General features: G+C 45.7%; 1 protein-coding gene and 1 pseudogene across 2 annotated transcripts; both read left to right on the forward strand.

Moving 5' to 3' along the window:
- Nucleotides 1-153: 153 nt before the first annotated feature.
- On the forward strand, nucleotides 154-7,085 carry NGRN (neugrin, neurite outgrowth associated). The gene is made up of 3 exons (XM_010378608.2): nucleotides 154-354; nucleotides 766-876; nucleotides 6,065-7,085. The coding sequence occupies exons 1-3, from the start codon at nucleotides 191-193 to the stop codon at nucleotides 6,663-6,665; spliced, it is 876 nt and encodes a 291-aa protein (XP_010376910.2). The 5' UTR covers nucleotides 154-190; the 3' UTR covers nucleotides 6,666-7,085.
- Nucleotides 7,086-9,596: 2,511 nt separating this feature from the next.
- LOC104674358 lies at nucleotides 9,597-10,850 on the forward strand (annotated as a pseudogene). Its single transcript, XR_004057337.1, has one exon. The product of XR_004057337.1 is annotated as a p53 apoptosis effector related to PMP-22 pseudogene (transcript).
- The last annotated feature ends 4,765 nt before the right edge of the window (nucleotides 10,851-15,615 follow it).

Here is a 15,615-nt window from a genome sequence, read left to right on the forward strand (position 1 = left end):
GCCCTCTCCACAGCTACAGCCAGAAGGGGTGGGCCACTGAGCAGCCCGAGCCCAGATCTTACGCCCACCAAGTGAAGAGGGAAATGCTTGCTACTACCCAGCTTCCGGCCCGCCCCTTCCACTTCCGGCCTTACCCGGCTACTTCCGCTGCTGTTTCGTAGCAGACTGCTGAAGGCTGGTTTGCGTCGACATGGCGGTTTCCCTGAGTGTCTTGCTGGGGGGGCGCCTTTGCGCTGCCGTCGCTCGCTGTGGGTTCGCGACCTGGGAGGTGGCGGGCCCAGGCCCTATCGGCCGGGAGCCGGACCCCGATTCCGACTGGGAGCCGGAGGAACGGGAGCTGCAGGAGGTGGAGAGGTACCGGCTTCTCCTTGGGCCCTCAGCTTGAAGCTGGGCCTCGCGCCCCGGCGCCCCAGGCCGCGCCCCCTTGGCGCCGGGTGTCCTGCCGCTGCTTGCGCAGCGGCCCTTGTTTCCTCTTACCCGTTGTTAGTCGCGCAGCGTGAGGTGTTCAGCTCCCCAGGGACCACTGGTCCCTTCATTAGTAACGTATTTCATCATCAGTTTAGAGAGTTCGGCATGCTTACAGGCAGTTATTGTTCTAGGTGTTAGCTTTCTGGGTGTACAGAGCAGCTCTAAGCCGGCAACACGGCCCGGTTGCCCTTACGATCAAAGAGAAGAGGGCTGGGCGCTCCATGATTTAGCCTGAGGCTCTTCAAACATCCATTCTGCTTCCACGCATGGCTTCTGCCATTGGTTCTTTTCCCCCAGCACCCTGAAAGGACAGAAAAAAGCAATCCGATTCCAGAAAATTCGGAGGCAAATGGAGGCGCCTGGTGCCCCGCCCAGAACCCTGACTCGGGAAGCCATGGAGCAGATCCGGTAAGACTCAGGGTACCTTGTTTGTATCTGCTGTGACAAGAAATGAAGGATACTGGAGCCCAGAGCACGGGTTTGGCGTTTTTGATACTGCTTTTATATTTTCATTTACTTTTTGTCATTGAAATTTATTATCAGAAAAGTAGAGTAATATAACGAACTTCCCTAAACCTGTCGTCATCTAGATTTAATAGTGTATTGTTTTGTTTTTTAAAGACATGTGGTTTCCGCCGTCACCTTGAACTCCTGACCTGAAGTGATTCGCCCGCCTAGGCCTCCCAGAGTGCTGGAATTACAGGCATGAGCCACTGCGCCCCGCCTGGTTTTAGTAGTTTTTAACGTTATGACCTGGTTGTTTCATTTTTGCTGAAGTTTTAAAATAGTAAATTGCAGACATCACAACATTTAACCCCTGCATGTAGATCATGACTTTCCCAACCTAAGGTACAGGGATGCTGGTGCTTCCATAGTTAGGTGCATTTTTCTGAAGAGAGGATCTATAATTTAGGAAAGCTTAAAAGAGATTTTAAGTTTTTTTGTTTTGAGTAGGTAAAGTGTTACATATGGCTCAACATCCTAACAGTATAACATGGTATACGCATTGAGAATTATTTGTCCCACCCACTCTCCTGTGGGTACTTTTTTTTTTTTTGGTAGATGGGGGTCTCACTCTGTCGCCAAGGCTGGAGTACAATGGTGTGATCACAGGTCACTGCAGCCTCTACCTCCTGGGCCCAAGCAATCCTCCCACTTCAGCCTCCCAAGTAGGTGGGACTACAGGTGCATGCCACCATGCCTAGTTAATTTTGTTTATTTTTTGTAGAGACAGTCTCATCATGTTGCCCATGCTAGTCTACAATTCCAGGGCTCAAGCGATCGTCCCACCTCAGCCTTCTAAAGTGTTGGGATTACAGGCATGAGCTACTGTTTGCAGCTGTACTATTTTTAATAGTTTTTCTCTACCAAAAACCAGGCTCCATGCCCTGAGCGAGCCACTGCGCCTGGCCCTCAATTCTTTTTTATAGATGGTGGTGTTATATTTTTTTGAGGCAGTATATGACAGTGGTTTTTAATGTTTGTTTAAACAATTTTTTCTCCTATGTATTTATTTATTTGACAGAGATGGGGGTCTCACCATGACGACCAGGCTGGTCTCAGACTTCTGGCCTCACACTGATCTTCCCATCTCAGCCTCCCAAAGTGCTGGGATTAGAGGCGTGAGCCACCACGCCTGGCCAGAATGCATTATTTAACCTGTCTTTTCTTATGGGCATTTAGTTGGGTTGTTTCCATTTCTGTTGCTCACTAATAGTGCTCCAGTGAATAACTATGTATATGTATCATTCTGCATACCTGCCAGGAGTATTTGTTATATACATTCCCAGAAGTAAGGTTGCCAGGTCAAAAGACAAATGCGTTTGCATTTTGATAAATATTGCTAAGTAGCCCTACTTAGCACATTAGTACATAATACTAATACATAATACATACTTAGTACATAAATAGTACTTATGTACTATTTTTCATTTCCATCAGAATGACTCTGGAATTGAAATTTAAAATAAAGGGGATTCTGTAGAGCTGGTCAAGATTTTGTGAGCCTGTAGCACCTTCTGGGTCCTCAGTCAGGTCTAATTTCCTCTTTTTTTGTTTGTTTGTTTTTTGTTTGAGACAGTCTCACTCTGTTTCCCAGGCCAGAGTGCAGTAGCAAAATCTCAGCTCACTGCAGCCTCTGCCTCTGGGTTCAAGAGATTCTTGGGCCTCAGCCTCCGGAGTAGCTGGTATTACAGGTGTGCACCACCACAGCTGGCTAATTTTTGTATTTTTAGTAGAGACAGAGTTTCACCTATGTTGGCCAGGCTGGTCTCTAACTCCTGACCTCAGGTGATCCACCCACCTCGGCTTCCCAAAGTGCTGGGATTACAGGCATGAGCCACCATGCCGGCCTCTATCTCCTGTCTTCAACAATAGCTTTTTCAAACCTTCTACTTTCTTACTTATCTCCCTTTTTTTGTGGTCAATAAATGTCCTTTTAAGAGAAAAAAACAGTCCAATAAGTAAGAACTTTGAGCTTCCTGCTCTTCCTCTTTGCCCACTACTCTCAAACTTATGCTCTACTCCCATCTCAGAGGAAATGGGAGCCCTTCACTTGTCTGGGACCAATTCTCTGTATGCTTTAGGTCATATTTCTCCCTGCTTACTCAGGGACCTCTGTCCTCAACCTAAAGCTGTCTCTCGTTCTTTTGTTCCCAGTTGGTTCCCAGGGTACCTACCCTTGGTTTTTTGTTTGTATCACTGCAATAAAACTGCTCTCCTTAAATCCATCAGTGACTTCCTCAGTGCTAGACTCAAATGACACTTTGTAGTCTTTAGCCTCCTTAATAATGCAGCAGCATTTGCCCTTGTAAAAACTGCCTTTTAAATTTAAAAGAAAAAAAAAAAAAATTAAATAAAGACAGGATTTTGCCGTGTTGCCCAACCTGGTCTCCAACTCCTGAGCTCAAGCGATCTGCCTGCCTTGGCCTCCCAAAGTGTTAGGATTACAGGTGTGAGCTACTGCACCCAACTGAAACTGCTTTCTTTTTTCTCTCTATTTACTTATTTATTGCCACTGATTCTCTTTTCGTTTTTTTTTTTTGTCGTTGTTGTTTTTTTTGAGCCAGAGTCTCACTCTGTCGCCAGGCTGGAGTAGAGTGGCATGATCTTGGCTCACTGCAACCTCTACCTCCTGGGTTCAAGCGATTCTCAGTGCCTCAGCCTTCTGAGTAGATGAAATTACAGGTGCACACCACCATGCCCAGCTAATTTTTTTCTTTTTCTTTTTTTTTTTTCTTTTTGTGTTTTTAGTAGAGATGGGGTTTCACCATGTTGGCCAGGCTGGTCTTGAACTCCTGACCTCAAGTGATCTGCCTGCCTCAGCCTTCCAAAGTGCTGGGATTACAGGCAGGTGTGAGCCACCATACCCAGCCTTTATTTTTATTTTTTTAATTTTACTTTAAGTTCTGGGGTACATGTGCAGAATGTACAGGTTTGTTACATAGCGGTACATGTGCAGAATGTACAGGTTTGTTACATAGGTGTACATGTGCCATGGTGAACTGCTTTCTTAAAATTCTCTTCTCCCTTGACTCCAGTGTACCATTCCCTTCTGATTTTTTTTTTCTTTCTTTGTTTCTAGGGCTGCTTTTCTCAGTTTCCTTCCGGGCTCCTCTTCTACTTCCTATATCTTAAATTTTGTTATTTCTTAGAGTTGTGTCCTTGTCATTTTAGCTCATTCTGCATATTTCCCTGCCTGATGCTAGCCACTCAGTCACCCCTGCTATTGGCTTGTGATTTCCAAATCTGTCATCTCCAGTTCATGTTTTTCTTCCTGAACTCTAAAGGCATATATTCAACTGTGTACCAGACATCTTTGTTTTGGATATTACAGTTTCCTCAAACTCAACATGTACAAAATAGAATTCATCGTTGTTCCCTGACAACTTCATCCTGTTCCTGTTTTTCCTATAACCTACTAATTACCCAAAGCTAAAATCCTGAATCTTGACCTTGATGCTTCTTCCCCCAATATTTAGGCCCTTAGTACCAAGTTGTGCTATTTGACTTTTCTAAAATATTTCTCAACTCACTTTCCTCCTATGCTCCATTGGCTGTCTCACTTGAGACTGTCTGGATTACTGTAACAGCCTCCTGACCAATCTTTCTGCCTATACTTTTGTCACTGAAAAACTACCACTAGGTTGAACTCCTTTTTTTCCTTTTTTAATAGAGATGGGATCTCACTGTGTTTCCCAGGCTGGTCTCGAACTCCTGGGCTCAAGCAATCCCCCTGCGTCAGCCTCTCAGAGTGCTGGGAGTGAGCCACTGTGCCAGGCTGTAGGTTGAACTTCAAAATGAAAATTTATCCATGGCATTCCACTGCTTAAAATTTTTCCTTGACTTGCTCTTGCCTTGGGATAAACTCCAGACCCCTAAGTGTGATCTACCTCTTACCCCCACTGTCAGTTGAGCTATTCCCAACAAAGGTGATGTGCCACTTTGCATTTCACAAGTGTTCACTTTATCATCATTACCTTTCATCTCTCCTTCTCTACTCCCTTCTGCCATGCTTATTACTCCTTTCATCCTTTCAGACCCACTCTAGCTTGGACTTCATGAAGCAATTCTTGGGCCTGGCTGTAAGTGTTCTTATTCCCTATATCTGAGTCTCCCTCCTGGGGTGCTGTCTTTGCATCCTGTGCTATAACCTTTACCATAATGTCATTCATTGTGTCTGTCCCCACTCCCAAACTATGTAAAGGGAAGGTCAGTTCTCCTGCATCCCCAGGACCTAATGTGGTATTAGATGTCAGTGAGAGGAGCTGAGTTAATATGAAATGAAGTGACCTGACTGACAGTGGTCAAGTGTTGCTCTTGACACACAGGAATGGAACACAGCCATTTAGCTAGCACAAGATAGGGATTACATTTGCGGTTTTTCAAGCCCTGTTTTTTTGTTTTTTTGAGAGATTCTCACTCTGTTGCCCAGGCTGGAGTGCAGTGGTGCAATCTCGGCTCACTACAATCTTCACTTCCCAGGTTCAAGCGATTCTTGTGTCTCAGTCTCCCAAGTAGCTGAGATTACAGGCGTGAGCCACCACACCTAGCTAATTTTTGTATTTTTAGTAGAGATTGGGTTTCACCACATTGGGCAGGCTGGTCTCGAACTCCTGGGCTCAAGTGATCCGCCTATCTCGGCCTCTCAAAGTTCTGGGATTACAGGTGTGAGCCACCATGCCAGGCCTCAACCCCTCTTCTTCTTCTTTTTTTTTTTTTTGAGGCGGAGTCTTGCTCTGTCACCCAGTGGAGTGGAAGTGGAGTGCCGGATCTCAGCTCACTGCAAGCTCCGCCTCCCAGGTTCACGCCATTCTCCTGCCTCAGTCTCCGGAGTAGCTGGGACTACAGGCGCCCGCCACCTCGCCCAGCTAGTTTTTTTGTATTTTTAGTAGAGACGGGGTTTCACCGTGTTAGCCAGGATGGTCTCGATCTCCTGACCTCGTGATCCGCCCGCCTCGGCCTCCCAAAGTGCTGGGATTACAGGCTTGAGCCACCGCACCCGGCCCACCCCTCTTCTTTATAATACGTATTGCAAGTTAGATGTTCTGATAGGAGCCTTCTTTATAACTTGCAAACCTGCTCCTTCTTCCCATAGGTATTTACGTGAGGAATTTCCAGAGTCCTGGTCAGTTCCCAGGTTGGCTGAAGGCTTTAATGTCAGCACTGATGTGATCCGAAGAGTTTTAAAAAGCAAGTTTGTACCCACATTGGAGCAGAAGCTGAAGCAGGATCAAAAAGTCCTAAAGAAAGCTGGGCTTGCCCACTCTCTCCACCAGCTCCGGGGCGCTGGAAATACCTCAAAGCTGCTCCCTGCAGGCCACTCTGTATCAGACTCTTTGCTTATGCCAGGGCATGAAGCCTCATCCAAAGATGCGAATCACAGCACAGCTTTGAAAGTGATAGAGTCAGACACTCACAGGACAAATACACCAAGGAGATGGAAGGGAAGAAATAAAGAAATCCAGCACCTGGAGGAGAGCTTTGTGCCTGTTGCTGTACCCCTAGGTCATCCAAGAGAGCTACAGAAGTACTCCAGTGATTCTGAGAGCACCAGAAGAACTGGCAGTGGTGCATTGCCAAGTGATCAGAAGCTGGAGGAGTTGAAGGCAGAGGAGCCAGGTAACTTCAGCAGCAAAGTAGTGCAGAGGGGCCGAGAGTTCTTTGACAGCAACGGGAACTTCCTGTACAGAATTTGAGTCGGGGCTTGGTTGTGGAGATGCCTCGTGAAACACAGCTGGGCAAGTAATATATATGGAACAGCCTGGATTTCTACATATGGAGAAGCCACCTTGGAATAGGAAGAAGTGTTGAGCCTGGACTGTGGGAGGAAAAAACTGCGTGGATAGATTCAGATTTCCTGTAGTAGTGCCCCCAGTCTGACCTCTGTAGATCTTCAGTACTCACTCTTCTTGCTTGGACTCTCTGTATGTTGAAAACCAGCCATGTTGCATGTGTTGTTACAATTTTCTGTGATACTTGCAATTTATGTTTGAGAGGAAGTGAAAAGTTTGCCTTCTGACCTCATTTCCTTCTTGATCAGTGAACACTAACATTTTTGGGACAACTTAGTCAATTGTTTTCCTTACAAGCAAAATAAAGTAAAATGTAGCAGTCTGCTTTTTTGGTGCTCTCGGGTGGGATGGTTTACCTGTGAACCTTGGTGAGTGAGGGAAGGACAAAGGCAGAAAGGAAGGATCCCTGGTCGCTAAACATTGGGAGAGAGATGGAACCAGAGGAATTTCCCATCAAAGGGCTCTGTGCAGAGCATCCTGCTTAGTGATAGATTCTGACAACCAAAAACTGGACACCTTTCTCTTAGTTGCTGGGGTTCTGCCAAAGATTGGGAAATGAGGAGTTGGCAGAAAATACAAAGCAGGCAAAGGCTTTAGGGCCCTTATAATCTCCAACCACATTTTAAAGTTAATTATATTAAGAGTGGGGCACGATGGAATGTGCCTACAGTCCCAGTGACTTGGGAGGCTGAGGTGGGAGGATTGCTTGAGCCTCGGAGGTTGAGGCTGCAGTGAGCTATGATTGTACCACTGCACTCCAGCCTGGGGTAACAGAGTGAGACCTCCATCTCTAAATAAAGTCAATCTTCAGTTATGTCTCACTATACAGTTTCCTTAACCAGATTTCTACAATGGCGCCATGATGTAGGCAATCCCCGATTAAGAGGTCCCTTTTACAAATAAGGAAATAGACTCTAATATGGCTGCCAATAAGTGGCGGTGCTGGGACTTAACTCGGGTCTCATCATTAATCCAGGGCTTTTGAAATTCCAGGGATATGGCACTGTCTGCCATAATTTTGTTAATTTACTGATTGTTTTAGAAATACATCTGTTAAAACCAGAAATTTAGGGACAGCTTAGTCAATTGGTTTTCCTTACAAGCAAAATAAAGTAAAATGTAGCAGTCTGCTTGGTGCTGTGATGGGATGGCTTACCTGTGAACTTTGGAGAACCGTGTCCTGCTTTCACAATTTACCAGCAAAAATGGCTACTCAGAATTTAAATATGTGTAGGACATTAATGAAAACACCTACATTCCAACTCAGTCATTGCCATTCTAGAATCTTACTGCTATTTCAAATGTCCATTTTCAGCAATTAAAATACTGATTACTGTTGCTTTTATCAATTATTGATAACTCGAGCATCTGTTCTCAGTATAAATGGCAAAGCCCTATCACATGCCAAGCAAAGTTCTACGATCCAGATACTGGTAATAAACAGTGGGCACATAGGACCCTTGCTCTCATTCCCCTGTCACTATCATGTAGTTCATAGTAGAAGCTTATCAATATTTTTATGGTTTTGTTGTTGTGTTTTTTAATTGTTAAAGATGTGTTAGATGCTGTTTGATTGTTTAAATTTGCATTTGTAACTCCTGCAAATCATCTGATCATGCCATACCCTTTTCCCAATGGGCTATAGAAACCTAAAGGCTGTTCTTAAAACTTTGTTTTTTAATTTATTTTTGAGACGGATTCTAGCTCTGTCGTCCAGGCTGGAGTGCAGTGGCAAAATCTCAGCTCACCGCAACCTCCACCTCACAGGTTCAACTGATTCTCCTGCCTCAGCCTCCCAAGTGGCTGGGATTACAGGCATCTGCCACCATGCCCAGCTAATTTTTGTGTTTTTAGTAGAGATGGGGTTTCACCACGTTGGCCAGGCTGCTCTCAAACTCCTGACCTCAAGTGATCTGCCTGCCTCGGCCTCCTACAGTGCTAGGATTGCAGGTGTGAGCCACTACGCCTGGCCTTTATTTCTTTTGAGACAGGGTCTCGCTTTTGTCCACACTGGAGTACAGTGGCTCAATCTCGGCTCACTGCAACCTCCGCCTCCCAGGTTCAAGCAATTCTGCCTCAGCCTCCCAAGTAGCTGCGACTACAGGCGTGTGCCACCATGCCCAGCTAATTTTTAAAAATATTTTTAGTAGGGTTTCACCATGTTGGCCAAGCTGGTCTCAAACTCCTGACCTCAAGTGATCTGCCTGCCTTGGCCTCCCAAAGTACTGGGATTACAGCGTGAGCCACCACGTGAGACAGGCAGACCACCTGAGGTCAGGAGTTTGAGACAAGCCTGGCCAACATGTCAAAACCCCAGTCTCTACTAAAAATACAAAAATTATCTGGGTGTGGTGGCAGATGCCTGTAATCCCAGCTACTGGGAAGGCTGAGGCAGGAGAATTGCTTGAACCCGGGAGGCAGAGGTTGCAGTGAGCCAAGACTGTGCCACTGCATGCACTTCACCCTGGGTGACAGTGAGACTCCATCTCAAACACCTCCAATGCTCTTTCTCAAATACCATGGCTACCCTTCCTGCTTTACTTCATCTGTCACACAAGTAATATATACTCATTAAAGAAAAAGACAAGCAAAATGAAAACAAAAGTCATCCCTAATCCCACCGCTGAAGAGTTACTATCCTACCAACATTTTTCTAAGCATATGTACAACTTTAAAACAAGCACAAAAGAATAATACTGCGCCGGGCACGGTGGCTCACGCCTGTAATCCCAGCACTTTGGGAGACCGACGCGGGTGGATCACTTGAGGCCAGGATTTCCAGACCAGCCTGGCCAACATGGTGAAACCCTGTCTATATTAAAAATACAACAATGAGTGACTCCCCACCTCCGCCCGGGCCCAAGCGCTCCTCCGGCCCCGCCCGGCCCCACACCGCCGGTCGACGTGATCCTCTGCGGCCTGGCCTGCTTGCGCTGCCGCTGGATCCTGATCCTGCTCCTACTCAGCGCCATCGCCTTTGACATCATAGCCCTGGCCGGCCGCGGCAGGCGGCAGTCGAGCGACCACGTCCAGACGTCCTTGCTGTGGTGGAGATGTTTCCACGAGGGCGGCGGCGGCAGCGGGTCCTAAGAGGACGGCTGCTAGAGCCTCATGGAGTACGCGTTGGGTAGAGCAGCAGCTGCCATGCTCTTCTGGGGCTTCAGCTTCCTGGTGATCTGTTTCATCCTCTCCTTCATCCTGTGTGTACCCCAGATGCTTGTCTTCCTAAGAGTGATTGGAGGTCTCTTTGCCTTGGCTGCTGTGTTCCAGACCATCTCCCTGGTAATTTACCCCGTGAAGTACACCCAAACCTTCAACCTTCAGGCCAACCCCTGCTGTCACTTACATCTATAACTAGCCCTATGGCTTTGGGTGGGCAGCCACGATTGTCCTCATCGGCTGTGCTTTCTTCTGCTACTGCCTCCCCAACTATGAAGATGACCTCCTGGGCAATACCAAGCCTAGGGACTTCTACACATCCGCCTAACTTGGGAATGAGTGTGGGAGAAAATCGCCACTGCCAAGATGGATTCCAGAAGAAGAAACTGTTTCTCTAGGCTACTTTGAACCTATTTTTTGGCAGTGTTCATAGTCAAAAATGCTAAAATAATTTAGGAGAAAATATTTTAAAAGTAGTGTTATAGTTTTATGTTCACCTTTTATTATGTTTGGTGAAGTTGTGTCTTCACTAATTACCTATACTATGCCAATATTTCCTTATATCTACCCGTAACATTTATGCTACATTTGTAAGATAATATGAACATGAAACTTAACACTTTATAAGGTAAAAATGAGATGGTTTCCAAGATTTAATAATCTGATCAAGTTCTTGTTATTTCCAAATAGAATGAACTGGGTCTGTTAAGGGCTAAGGAGAAGAGGAAGGTAATGGTAAAAATTGTCAATGACTGGCCGGGTGTGGTGACTCAAGCTTGTAATCTCAGCACTTTGGGAGGCTGAGACAGGCCGATCACCTGAGGTCACGAGTTGAAGACCAGCCTGGCAAACATGGTGAAACCCTGTCTCTACTGAAAATACAAAAATTAGCCGGGCTTGGTGGCACATGCCTGTAATCCCAGCTACTGGGGAGGCTGAGGCAGGAGAATCGCTTGAACCGGAGAGGTAGAGGTTGCAGTGAACTGAGATCGTTGCATTGCACTCCAGCCTGGGCAACAGAGCAAGACTCTGTCTCAAAACAAAAATTGTCAATGACCAGACATTCTGAAAGAAATGCCAAAAAAAGCTTTTTCAAGACTTCAAACGATTTAAAGAAGCAAAATAGTTTCCTAAATGCATATTGTTTGTGAGAATTTCTCACTAATATCCTGAATAATTCTTTTTTTTTTTTTTTTTTTTTTTTTTTTGAGACACAGTCTCGCTCTGTCGCCCAGGCTGGAGTGCAGTGGCGTGATCTTGGCTCACTGCAAGCTCCGCCTCCCAGGTTCACGCCATTCTCCCGCCTCACCCTCCCGAGTAGCTGGGACTACAGGCACCCGCCACCACGCCTGGCTGATTTTTTATATTTTTAGTAGAGACAAGGTTTCACCATGTTAGCCATGATGGTCTCGATCTCCTGACCTCGTGATTCGCTCACCTCGGCATCCCAAAATGCTGGGATTACAGGTGTGAGCTACTGAGCCCGGCCCTGAATAACTCACTTTTGCTAAGCTTCATGTTGACGCTATATATCATCTAAGAAAGTATTGTTTTGTGGTCTAAACCTGTTGCCATGATTAGTAAGCCTTTCTTAGGTGTGAAATATTTAGATGAAATTTTCTCTTTTAAAGTTCTATATAGGGTTAGGGTGTTGGAAATGCTATATTAATAAATCTGTAGCGTTTTGTGTTTATATGTTCAAAACCAGAGTAACTGGATTGAAAGATGGACTGATAGATCTATCAGTGTAATTTATCATGACTGATAGATCTGGTTTAGTTGTGTAGTAAAGGAGTAGGAGAGCCATTCCTGTCACAAAAGTGCCACTAAAACAGTCTAAGGAGAAAAATGGCTTGCTTTTCTAAACTTCAGATTTATCTGGGCTCTAATCATGTAGACAGGCTTCTGATAGATTGCAACTGTCAGTAGAAACCTACATATAGTTAAAATCCTGGTCTTTCTTGGTAAACAGATTTAAAATGTGTGATGTAAAACATACCACAGGAGAATGCAGGGATTTGAGTTTCCCTGAATAGCATATATATGATGCATCAGATGAGTTATTACTATTTTTTACCATTTCTACTTATATGATGAAAAACAATTCATTTTAAATATCAAATTATTATTTTGTAAGTTGTGGAAAAGGGCAATTGAAGTTTTCATTATGAAGTTTTCCCAATAAACCAGGAATTCTAAACTTGAAAAGAAAAATGGAATTAGCCAGGTGTGACTGCACAGGCCTGTAATCCCAGCCACCTGGGAGGCTGAGGCAGGAGAATCACTTGAACCTGAGAGGCAGAGGTTACAATGAGCCAAGACCACACCACTGCACTCTAGCCTGGGTGACAGAGACTCTGTCTCAAAAAAAAAAAAAATAAATAAAATAATATTGGGATTATACTGTACGCTCAGGTGTACATTCTTTCTTATATGTATTGTGAATATATTTTGACAAATATCTTTACTTCACTTAAAATAATCACCTCATATTTCGTTTTATGGAATACAATATTATTTTGTTGTATGAAGTCAAATATTAGATTGAACCATATATCTGACCTTTTTTTTTTTTGAGACGGGGTCTCGCTCTGTTGCCCAGGCTGGAGTGCAGTGGCATGATCTTGGCTCACTGCAACCTCCGCCTCCCTGGTTCACACCACTTGCCTGCCTCAGCCTTCCGAGTAGGTGGGACTACAAGTGCCCGCCACCACACCCGGCTAATTTTTTGTATTTTTAGTAGAAAGTGGGTTTCACCATGTTAGCCAGGATGGTCTCGATCTCCTCACCTCGTGATCCGCCCGCCTTGACCTCCCAAAGTTCTGAGATTACAGGCGTGAGCCACCGCACCCGGCCTATCTGCCTGTTTTTTACCTATAAAAGTAGCAGTTGCCTATAGTCCCAGTTACTTGGGAGGCTGAGGCAGGAGGATCCCTGGAGCATAGGTGTTCAAGACTGCAGTGAGCTATATAATTATTCCTTTGTTGTGGGACATTTAGGTCATTTCTAAATTTTCACCAGTGTTGTGATAAACCTCTTTTAATGAATCTTTTTTGTCTTGTTTATTGACATATAATTTTATCATTTCCTTAGAATTCCCAGAATTAGAATTGGTGGGTCAGAGAATAGATACCTTTTTTTTTTTTTTTTTTTTTTTTGAGACAGAGACTTGCTCTGTCATCCAAGCTGGAGTGCAATGGCATGATCGCAGCTCACTGCAACCTTCGTGTCCTGGGTTCAAGTGATTCTCCTGCCTCAGCTTCCCAAGTAGCTAAGATTACAGGCGCCTGCCACCACACCCAGCTAACTTTTTGTATTTTTAGTAGAGATGAGGCTTCACCATGTTGGCCAGGCTGGTCTTGGACTCCTCACCTCAAGTGATCCACCCGCCTTGGCCTCACAAAGTGCTGGGATGACAGGCATGAGCCACTGCACCCTGCCAGGAGGTGACATTTGAACACAGCCTTGAAGATGCTGTGTAGAAAGTCTGACAGGTGGCCAGGCGTAGTGTCTCACGCCTGTCATCCCAGCATCCCAGGGAGGCCAAGGTGAGAGGCTCGCTTGAGGCCAGAAGTTTGAGGCCAGCCTGGGCAGCACAGTGAGACCCTGTCCCTTAAAAAAAAAAAACTTAGTAAACCTGGGAGGCGGAGCTTGCAGTGAGCTGAGATCCGACCACTGCACTCCAGCCTGGGCGTCAGAGCAAGACTCTGTCTCAAAAAAAAAAAGAAAAAAAAAAGAAAAAATTAGGCCAGGTGTGGTGGCTCACGCCTATAATCTCAGCACTTTGGGATGCCAAGGCGGGCAGATCACGAGGTCAGGAGATTGAGACCATCCTGGCTAACACAGTGAAACCCTATCTCTACTAAAAATACAAAAAATTAGCTGGGCGTGGTGGCGGGTGCCTGTGGTCCCAGCTACTCAGGAGGCTGAGGCAGGAGAATGGCATGAACCTGGGAGGTGGAGTTGGCAATGAACGGAGATCGTGCCACTGCACTCCAGCCTGGGCGACAGAGCGAGACTCTGTCTCAAAAAAAAAAAAAAGAAAAAATAGCCCAGCGTGGTGGCCCTTGCCTGTGGTCCCAGCTGCTTGGGAGGCCGAGGTGGGAGGATCACTTGAGGCCAGGGAGTTGAGGCTACAATGAGCCATGACTGTGACATTGCACTCCAGCCTGAGTGACAGAGCAAGACCCTGCCTCAAAAGAAAAAAATAGTTTGATAGGGCATGTGGAACAAGAGACAGGAACAAGAGGGAAAAGCATGAACAAAGGTATTGAAGAGTAGAGGGACACTGTGTTGGGAACTGAGTGGTGTGGACTGGACAGTGTTGGGAGGAAGGGCAGAGGAGAGTTTCCAAAAATAGTTGGGACCAGACTGGGAAAGGCCTTGAATGCCTTCCCAAGGAGTTAGGAATTTATTCCATACCTGGTGCCCATGAAGGAAGCAGATTGCTTCAAGGTTAAGCTCAGTCTTTGGAGACAGACTCTCCGGGTTTGGATTCAGGCCCTGCCACTTATTAGCCATGGGGCTGGGCTCAGCCAGCCTCAATTTCCTCATCTGTAAAATAGGAGTGATAATCACAGGATTGTTGTGGGGTTTCAATGAGGGAATGCATGTAAAATGCTTAGTACAGTTACTGTCACTTATTTCTCAATAACTGCTGGCTTTGGTCATCAATAAAAGAGGGAAACAACATTATCAGATCTGTATTTAGAAGGTGTTCTGGCAGATAGGGACAGATTTGGGCCAAAATCTCAAGCCCATATTTTTCAAGGGTACACTAAACCTTGGTACATATCTAATTATAATACATTTTTTAAAAGCGTTAAATGAGTATAGTTGAAACTGCAGAGTTTTCTTTTTTTTTTTTTTCTTTTTCTTTCTTTCTTTTTTTTTTGAGACAGAATTTAACTCTGTTGCCCAGGATGGGGTGCAATGGCACGATCTTGGCTCACTGCAACCTCTGTCTCCCAAGTTCAATCAATTATCCTGCCTCAGCCTCCCAAGTAGCTAGGACTACAGGCATGTGCCACCACACCTGGCTAATTTTTGTATTTTTAGTATAGCTGGGGTTTCACCATGTTGGCCAGGCTGGTCTTGAACTCCTAGCCTTGTGATCCACCCGCCTTGGCCTCCCAAAGTGCTGGGATTACAGGCGTGAGCCACCATGCCCAGCCAGTTTTTTTTAAGGAAAGTCATTGTAGTACACATGGCTAGCCACACATGGCTTGACATGGTGGGCGTGCTGGCACCCAGAGAAAGGGAGCCAAAGCTGTCCATCTTGCAGACCGACGGGAGGGAGCCAGGACACAGCTGGGCTTGCTCGTGCCCAGAGAGAGAAAGAGTTAAGCTGCTTACACTGAAGGCAAGGGAGAGTCAGCTGCGCAGCTCTGTGTGGGGGCAGTTGGCTCAAGCAGGGCAAACAGTGTTAAGAGTAAGCTGCTAATAAGAGAGCTAGTGTAAGAAAGCTGTTAACGAGAGCTGCTGCTGAATAAAACTATCTTTCACCTGCCTACAGCCCCCTGGAGTGTTCTTTCTGTTTACCCACCCACTCCCCTCAGACTTCAGCATGAGCAGGACCTGGACTCTGGGATCTGACACACATCTCTACTAAAAATACAAAAATTAGCTGGTATGGTGGTACATGCCTGTAATTCCAGCTACCAGGGTGGCTGAGGCACGATGATTGCCTGAACCC

Source organism: Rhinopithecus roxellana, chromosome 5 (genome assembly GCF_007565055.1).
Source record: "Rhinopithecus roxellana isolate Shanxi Qingling chromosome 5, ASM756505v1, whole genome shotgun sequence".
Taxonomy (NCBI): domain Eukaryota; kingdom Metazoa; phylum Chordata; class Mammalia; order Primates; family Cercopithecidae; genus Rhinopithecus; species Rhinopithecus roxellana.

Excerpts from the sequence above, each read along its gene's own strand:
- NGRN (XM_010378608.2), top strand. The coding sequence starts at position 191 with ATGGCGGTTTCCCTGAGTGTCTTGCTGGGGGGGCGCCTTTGCGCTGCC. Across the intron at positions 355-765 it reads GAGCTGCAGGAGGTGGAGAG|CACCCTGAAAGGACAGAAAA; the intron begins GTACCGGCTTCT and ends CTTTTCCCCCAG. Across the intron at positions 877-6,064 it reads GAAGCCATGGAGCAGATCCG|GTATTTACGTGAGGAATTTC; the intron begins GTAAGACTCAGG and ends TTCTTCCCATAG.